This window comes from Girardinichthys multiradiatus, chromosome 22 (assembly GCF_021462225.1).
Source record: "Girardinichthys multiradiatus isolate DD_20200921_A chromosome 22, DD_fGirMul_XY1, whole genome shotgun sequence".
NCBI lineage: Eukaryota > Metazoa > Chordata > Actinopteri > Cyprinodontiformes > Goodeidae > Girardinichthys > Girardinichthys multiradiatus.
The window spans coordinates 27,176,628-27,185,442 of record NC_061814.1 but is presented as its reverse complement, the minus strand read 5'-3'; the positions used below and the strand labels follow the sequence as shown (position 1 = coordinate 27,185,442).

Sequence of the window (8,815 nt, the reverse complement as noted above, 5' to 3'; positions counted from 1 at the left end):
GGCTGTTTAACACTAAGCATTATGAGGCTTACAGCCCCCAATGGCGGGGTTTGATAATGGAAACCAGCATTGAATGTTAACACACTCATTCTTTAAAAAGGAAAAAAAGTCAATGGATGAGGGAAGTAACACATTTAAAATCTAAGTAACATTTAAGGCAAATGTTGGAGAATATTTCAGACTTTTTCAAGCCAGAAATTAAGATGATCAAATATAAGGCTAGTTATGGCTTTGTAAGACACAGCAGAAAACCCCTGTCATGTACTGGACCTGCAGATAAGCAATATAAAACAAAAATAACTTTTTCCCAAGTGCTTGTGGCGCCCCCCAGCCTCTCGCTGTGAGCCCTATCATCCCTATCTTATTGTGGTGCTGATCAGGGTCTGGAAATGTCCTGGATAACTGACGAATCCTGATGCAGGTTTATAAGCAGGACATGAAAACCGCAAGACAAAATTGGTTAATTATCTCTGCCTTCTTTCAGACTTGTTTGCTTCCTTCTAGTTTTGTCCCAGCGTCCTAATTCCTTAGCTAGAAGGACAATGCATAGAGAGAATGAATGCTGTAAATGGATTTCCTTTGAAACACTAATTGAAGTAAAAAAAATAACAAATGGAAAAAGCAAGGGATGTACAAGTTTAAAACATAACTAAATATAATTTGCAAAACAGGATGGATCTAGACTATTAGATTCCTAAAATTAAGATGATTACATTTAAGACTTATGATCCTGCAGAAATCCTATTTATCAAACTTGCAAATTGCCAATACAAAACTGGCAGCATTTTTCTGAGAGCTCGAGGTGTCCCCCAGCCTATGGTGCCCTGAGCTGTGAGCCATATCTTCCCAATCAAGAGCAGACCCTGCAGATCAAGGTCCTGAAATGTCCCTGATAGTTGAATAAATCATGGTTTCCTCAGTTATCTGGAACATCTCGGGTGCAGGTCCAAATGCGGGTCCGGAAATCAGCAAGTCACTTCTCTCTGACCGCTGACATGGAGCATTGTTATGACGTTATGGACGCTTGACCAATCGTCAGAGGATCCAAAGGAAAGTCGCTGACGGGAAACAATCACACTTCTATCAGAGTTGTCTAGACCAAATATTGGGATAAAGTTATCAAGTGTTATTTGATTTCAATTTTCTTCACGCACTTCACCGAGGTCATAATAACAACTTTATTTTCAGCGGTGCATAAATTAATTACGCGCATTTAATAACTAAAATATCATTATATTCCCCCTTTAATAACATAAACGCTGCACGCCAGGGAAACCCTTAATAGCGCGGGGCCCTGTAACTGGCCATTATCCGCCTGTAATGATATTACAGAACCAATTACGCGCCATTAGAAGGGATTTTCTGCACTTTATGTGGTTTAGTCCAATCCCGCACTCCTCTTCTAAATTTCAGCTGCTTCTCGAAGCCTCATTTTGCCTCCACCTCAGAGACGCATGGCGTCTACGCTCTGTCGTCCCCGATGCGCTTTAAAACTAATTGAAAGGGTCCCGCAGCAGATCATTTATCTGAGGAAGCGAAATAAATCGCAGGACCCCTTGCTGTGAACAAAATCAAAAATTTGGCCTTGTGAGTGCTCTACGCGCGCAACCCCTTGTAAAGTGGACCCCCTAACACACCCTGACGAGCCATTAACCCACCCGACAGTCAATCTAAAACCCAAAAGCAGTCATCCTCCTTTTTTTAATATATGAAAGAACCAAATAAAAAGTGCAGCGGGTATGTGTGCATGTTTATGGTTAGGGAATATGCCCGACTCTGAAATAACAATCACTTGTGATGAATTTTTTAGGCACCTTGGGCATGTCTCCCCTCTTTCTTTATTTCTGTCTTTCCACACACAACATACACACACACACACACACCAGGGGTTCGGGGTGAGAGAGACAAAGACGTGATAATCCGATTAGGACCAATTAGGCGTGAGATTCTGCGACACTACAGCTGAAAGCCTTAACACTCTGTAGACAGTTATACAGTTATAGAGACATCTGGACACTCCCAGAGAGAGAGAGAGAACGAGAGAGCGTGTGTGTGTGTGTGTGTGTGTGTGTGTGTGTGTTGGAGAAAGAGAGAAGAGAGCAGGAAGGATTTGGACACTCCCAAGCAGAGAGTCAGTGGGAGCGCAGCATCAGCCGCTTCTCTCCAGAGCGCAAACTCACTCTCATCAGGATCCTGACTTGCAGGTAGGATGCGCTCCAGTCTCAGGTCTGAAAACTCCTCCTCCGTTTTGGTTTAACCTGCCGCAAGATCAGGCTGATAGTGCTGAGGACGTCTGAGGGAGGCTGAAACTTTTTCCTCTATGTTCCAGGTTCCAAGACGTGCCATCAAGGATGTTCTACTTTCACTGCCCGCCTCAACTTGACGGAGAGTGCTGTCGCTCCAACACTCGTGAGTTTTCCCTCACTTATATTTTAACGTTTTAATTTAGATGTGCGCAGCTCTAAAAATATTTCTGCTGCGATGAATGACCTTAAATAAGTTTTGTTTAGACAGAGCGCACAAAGTCTGTTCCCAGAATAGGCCGCCTTAGTTTTTTATACTTTATTTTCCTATCATCAAAATAAATAGTGTTTTAAATGCTTTATTACTGATTCTGCGGCTAAACACGTAGTTTTCCAGCAATATTTTTTTTCTTCTAATCGATTGCTTTATTTAAAATATCAATGATTATAATAACAATAATAACTTTGAATAAAAGAATGGCTACTTTGCGTTGGTCACAATCCAAAGGTGGGTATAAAGGGTTAAATGTGATTTTTCCTCTCTGTTTGTGGCATTTTGTTGGCTGCGTTGGTGAGAAGCGCTGGTGGTTTGGCCCCGGGGCAGATGGGCCCGCTTTGTCCCGGGCACAGATGTTGGGTGTCATGGCTCTTAGTTCATCATGGTTCCCTTTAGACTCTTAGCATCAATGTTTCATGAAACCGAAGGAAACAAAATATGACCAGTTGGCCAATTTGTGGGCCTTCATTTTCTTATTTAAAACAAATAGTCCCCTTTCCCCGTCTCTGGCTGCTTAAAATAAAAAGAAACACAAAGCTGAATTATAAAACAGTTTCTAAACATTCTATTTGTCAAATAAAAGAATTAATCATCTGTTTCTGATTGTTCTTTATTTATTTTGTTTTTTAGTTAATTCAGGCGGTTTTGGAAACCACGCCCCGGCTGATTTCGACGATGGATTTCTGCGGAGGAAGCAGCGCAGAAACAGAACAACATTCACTTTACAACAGGTAATAACTTGGCCTTTTTTTCCAGCACACACAAGTTAGCAGAAAAAAATCTGCATTGGGACGGTAAGGGATAATACAGGCACAAAAAATAATAATAAAAAAAAAAAAATAAACAATTGATTGCAAAGGAAAATCGACGAAAAGTTGGCAAAGTTGTCAAAAATTGAGGAGTTTTCCCCTATAGATTATTTTCTTCTTTTTTTCTCGGATTAATACCAATAGTTGAATAGACCCTAAATAATTTCATGTCTTTTTTTGGCAATGCTCAAAATTAGTGAGGTTTAAGAAAGAAAGAAAGAAAAAGAAAGAAAGAAAGAAAAAGAAAGAAAGAAAGAAAGAAAGAATTATTTAATATTAAACTGAAAGTTGTGCACAACCTTATTTTGTGTCCCTGCAGTTGGAGGCATTGGAGGCTGTCTTTGCACAGACTCACTACCCAGACGTGTTCACCCGGGAGGAGCTGGCCATGAAAATCAACCTGACCGAAGCCAGGGTGCAGGTAAGCCGCATGCAGGCGGTGTCACTGGGCACGTCTGACCACGCAAGGGAAGGGAGGGTAAATGAAGCCACTCTGTCATCCCAGCGATACACTTTAATAACATCAACATAATGGTGAATATTAGATTAGCCTGATTAATCGGTCATTCATAATTAAGCAGCGATAATGTTCTGCACTAATTTGTCCGCTTCTGCATAGGCAGGGGTACATCATCCGTGCAGATCTGGTGACGCACGGATGATGTGTGTGTGTTTTTTTGTTTTTTTTTAAGAGGTGGACAAAGGTCATAATCCGTCCCCAAATTATTACTGACTCTGTCCCACACTCACGTCTTAAAATGTAATAATTGATATTCGGCTCCCGCCCTGCACATGTACGCGGTTATAAACTTGGCCAGATGTAATTAAGTTAGGCATCCTGTATGTAATTTCCCTGCATTCCAGATTTGCTTTTGGGTTTTGTTGTGCGCAGCAGATCTAATTGTAGGAAATATAATAGTTTGGCTTTTTGTTCCCCAGGGTCATCTTTACTATCGCTTAAACCCAATGGCGGGGCTTGATAATGGAATCCAGCGCTGTAAATTAGGGATTGTAAACAAATTATTTCCCCTCCTAATCCGATTACCGCATTCCTATTATTAAATCTGAACATGAATCCACCGCACTATGCAAGGGATATTAAACTTACATTATTATTAGAAAATAAATTTCCTTTCTCTTGTAGTGTTGTTGCTCCCCTCTTTTTTTTTTGTAAAGTGTCAATGCCCCCCCCATTAAGAGCACGCAGCAAATTGAGATTAATGGAGCAATTATAGCCCATTCAGAGATGGGTGCGTGTGTGTGTGAGGGGGGTGGGGGGGGGCGCGACTTCTAGCTGGAAGGTGCAGGGGTGAGATAAGTCCATTGGATGCATTGTTGTCCTGCCATGAAAATGTTGTCCCTTTCTCTGCAGAATGAATGCATGCGTTTTGTTTGGCTGTTGACATCATTTATAGCCTCTGCCACAATGGGGAGGATGCGGAGCACATGCACGCAGACTCTAACCTCCATTCACACATCATGATTAATGCCTGCTAGAACCAAGTCCTAATCGAATCTGATGTTGTCAAACAATCACTAAATAGGGAAATAAACGACTTCATCATAGCTGCCTCTCTCACGGGCAGCACAACTGTCAGTGGGAAGTCATTAAAATATGATAATGAAAAATTGCTCAATTAAATGTTGTTACAGGCACTGACCTTCAGTCGATTAAGATCCCAAGAACTTGGCTATATGTGCTCTTTGCTGTGTGGACCGTGAAGTTTTTGGGGATAAATTAGTGGAGGGTGGGAAATTAGATCACTTGGTGAGGCAGGTTCAAACACCTTCTTCATATGAGCTTAGCTCATCTGATTCAGCTTTCCTAGACCTGCTAACAGAACTGAATATTATACTTGACAGGGTCAGGGGCGTTCCTAGACTTAAAACAGTATGGGGGCACAACATCATAATCACAGTGCCAGACCCAGTTTGCCGGGGCAAATGGCTCAACATGGTTGACGATCAAATTTCTACAAAAAAATGCCACTGTTAAACAACAAAATGCTTAAAAATGTAAAAATAAATAAAGGGAAGATAAAGTAATTACGCATTGTGAACTCACTTTATTTTAAAATTGTACAATAAAAGTTCAGAACATTTAAGAAATGTTCATGTACATGTCGGAACCTGGAATCCATAAATAAGCCAAATATATGTTTTACCTCTGAATATAAAAATGCTTTTACAAAGAGATAAACTGAAAAGACTAGACTGCCTTGATCATACATTTATTAAGATGGGCAAAGAAGAGTTCCTCCCTTCTTTGCTGTATAGTAATTCTGTTTGGAGCTCAGTGGTAACAAACCATATTAAACCTTGATGTCAAATGTATAATTTTTGATATACATAATTATGAAACCCTCCACTTCCTAAATTAAGTTGGTCCTTTTTCTGAAAAACTTGCTGTATTCACTCCTTTGCTTATTTTCTGCTTCTGATGAAAGATCTAAGTCCAAGATGGCCACACACACTTTCTAAGAAACACAGATTTTATAAAGTACATATTCTTGCTTTTAAAATGGATAGAGGACCAAAAGTTTGTTAAGAGGTTGATTGTTACTGGAAAACGACTCTTTAATACAGTCATACATAACTATTTTATTAAATATTTTACTAAAATTTGTGCATCAGTTGTCATACTTTTTTTATTTCAGTATATTTTAAGGATGAGTGCTTCAGTTGTTTGGGGTTTTATTGCGGATTTTTGCTATGAGCTTTTGAGTGCATAGGATTCATATCCTTTTGGTTGGGGAGGATGTGATAAACACGTGAACATAAATGCCTAATGCATCAGTTATAACAGAAGAATTTCTGGTGATATTTAAAAATAATAAAATGCTTTTATTTAAGCATTTTAAGAATTTTCAAATTTTTTCTTTTATCAGGGTTTAAAGGCAACACCTCTTTTGTAGATTGCTCTTAATGTGTCTCTCTGTCTTAACATGTGACGGATTTGTCACTGATTTTTGATTTTTTGCTTCAAATGGTTGGATTTGGCTTCAAAATATTCATCTACTATTTTTAAGCTAATGGAAAGAGTTTTCATCCAGAAGCCGAACTTAGCTTTTTGTTTCTCACAGTCTACATCGCACCTGCTGAAGACAGTACAAATGTCTCCCAGGTGTCTTAAAAACTCACATTGGAAGATTGGAAGTCTCCAAATTCTCAATCCTTTCAAATATTAAACTGGATCAGACTTCAAATGGATTTTAACAAATAGATTGATGATTATACAAACTGAACTATGATGTGTATTCTTGGAAATATGGGAGTTCTTGTCCTTTCTTGCTCATCTGGATAAGATCAATCCAGATTTCTTTTAGTGATTTTAATGGAGAATGAATAATGCACAGTCATTGATTATATTACTGTCAGTTAAATTTAAATGTTACTGTAATGTAAACATAATATGTCTGGATCTATCTCTTTCTTGGTTATATGTATGTTTTGGGTAGTTGTCTATTGCCCTGTACTTAAAAAAATAATATTTCACCTGTCTGTGATATTCTAAAATAGTTTCCAGCAGAAAATCTTTACAAGTTAGAAATTGATGCTCTGTTGAAACGTGTCCCATGCTTTACTTCCACTGTTTTCCAGGTTTGGTTTCAGAACCGCAGAGCAAAGTGGAGGAAGACGGAGCGAGGGGGGTCAGAACCTGAAGCAGGGAAGGAGTCGATGAGTGATGGTACCCCTCCATCTCGCAGTCTCAACTCTCAGTCCCCTGTGGACCATGGCAGGAAACAGAAAGAACCTTTGGAGATACAGCAGAGGTAAAGGAAGACAGACAGATAAATGTTGTGACATATGGCCAAAGTACCTAACCTGGGTCTTGGAAATTTACCGGAAAAATTCTCTCTGATTTACCCTCACTGTATTTTTTTGCAAGTCATCCAAGTAATTTCCATTTCATTTTAAATTTGTTTATATACATGTATACCTGTATGTGACAGGGCCTATTTTTGCAGCTACATGTAGCACTATTAATAACATTTTTCCTTTTAGGGACAATAAAAAATTTCTTGATGTTAGAAAATATAGATATTTATTGTCATATTGGTGTACATTATTATGATAAACATATAATCTTCAATGTACAGTGTTATTTACATGCATTTTGTCTGCTCTATCCAGCATCAACAGGACGGTGGGTCCAGGTGGTCCATTCTTTCCATCATGTATTCCAGGCACGCTCCTGAACTCTGCTACCTACGCCCAGGCACTCTCACACGTGGCTACACTAAAAGGCAAATATGCTTCTCATTACCAGTCTGATGATCCTGTTATATAGCTTTTAACAAGTCGTTAGAAAATCCAACCTTTTATTATTGTTTTCCCAGGGAATGGTTTGTGCTCCTGCTGTGTCTCTGACCCCATGGGCTTGTCCTTCCTTCCTCCCTACGGCTGTCAGGGAAACCGCACAGCCAGCGTCGCGGCCCTGCGCATGAAGGCCCGCGAGCATTCAGAGGCGGTGTTGCAGTCTGCCAACCTGCTCAGTGCCTCAGCCACACCAGGAGCCGGCGTGGGAGTCCTTTCCAGTGTGAGCACGGCCGGGGTGGTCAGGCCCTCTGTGGGGCCCACCATCGAGGTGCCCGGCGGTGGCCTTAGAGGGGGAGACAGCTCCAGTCCTGGCACTGTCACAAAAGTCCCAATCTTGGGCGGCAGTTCTGACAAACATCCTCACTGCTCCAAGGACCCTCTGGAGAAGAAGTGAGGAGGTGGACACAAACGTGAATGTTGCTGATAATCTGTGATTATGCCTCCTTATTCCTTATCTCCTCTGCTCCAAAATGAGCAACAAAGCACAACTACTGACTGACTCCAGAAAAATCCTGGGACAGACATTTTGTATGGATGCAAACATAAACGTATTTATTTGATAGTAAAGTATCCTTGTGAGAAATGGTGAATAACTGGGTGATCGCTACGCTCGGAAAGACAAAACTGTGTTTTTTTATTTTTATCCATCTACACGCACTCTTGGGCTATATTATGTAAAACATAGAAGCATTATGTGTGAAGCAGAGGCCTATTTGATAGTGTGAATTTAAATAATCCTGTGGGGACCGTTGCTTACATTTTGAATGTCAATGCATGAAGAGTGATTGTTGAAGTGATGGCAGGACTGAGGATTTTTTAAAAAGTCAGCAGTGAGACAAAACAATGCTCTCTATTTTTTATTTTTTATTTTAAAGTGAAAGTGCACTTTATTAATAATCAGCTGTGCTCCTTGTAAAAAAAAAAAAGTCAATGTCAGTGTGTGTATTCAGTTATCCCTCCCTCTCTGTTAGCACATCTGTAGTGGCAGCAGACAGGGAACACACCAGTCCTGTTGTGACATGTTCTTTAAAACAATTAAAGATGTAGTCGCTCATGTTCCTCTCCTGTTGCCTCTCGCTCCAGCCATCTGTTGTGATGCATTATTTATGAGCCACTCTTAAAGCCAGGAGATGACTCTTATCATTTATTTACTTTTAGGAACGCTC

At 40.1% G+C, this 8,815-nt stretch overlaps 1 protein-coding gene across 2 annotated transcripts; it reads left to right on the top strand.

Moving 5' to 3' along the window:
• The first annotated feature begins 1,096 nt into the window (after nt 1-1,096).
• On the top strand, nt 1,097-8,703 carry drgx (dorsal root ganglia homeobox). Of its 2 annotated transcripts, none has more exons than XM_047352089.1 (7): nt 1,097-2,226; nt 2,330-2,409; nt 3,151-3,251; nt 3,649-3,750; nt 6,930-7,102; nt 7,464-7,576; nt 7,670-8,703. In XM_047352089.1, the coding sequence occupies exons 1-7, from the start codon at nt 2,210-2,212 to the stop codon at nt 8,041-8,043; spliced, it is 960 nt and encodes a 319-aa protein (XP_047208045.1). In that variant the 5' UTR covers nt 1,097-2,209; the 3' UTR covers nt 8,044-8,703. The 2 variants fall into 2 exon arrangements, with proteins under 2 accessions (XP_047208045.1, XP_047208046.1); XM_047352090.1 differs by having other exon boundaries at nt 1,099-2,204.
• Nucleotides 8,704-8,815: the final 112 nt, after the last annotated feature.

Coding starts and splice junctions, on each gene's coding strand:
- drgx (XM_047352089.1), top strand. Junction 2,410..3,150: donor GTGCTGTCGCTCCAACACTC/GTGAGTTTTCCC, acceptor TTTGTTTTTTAG/TTAATTCAGGCGGTTTTGGA. Junction 7,103..7,463: donor CCTTTGGAGATACAGCAGAG/GTAAAGGAAGAC, acceptor TGCTCTATCCAG/CATCAACAGGACGGTGGGTC.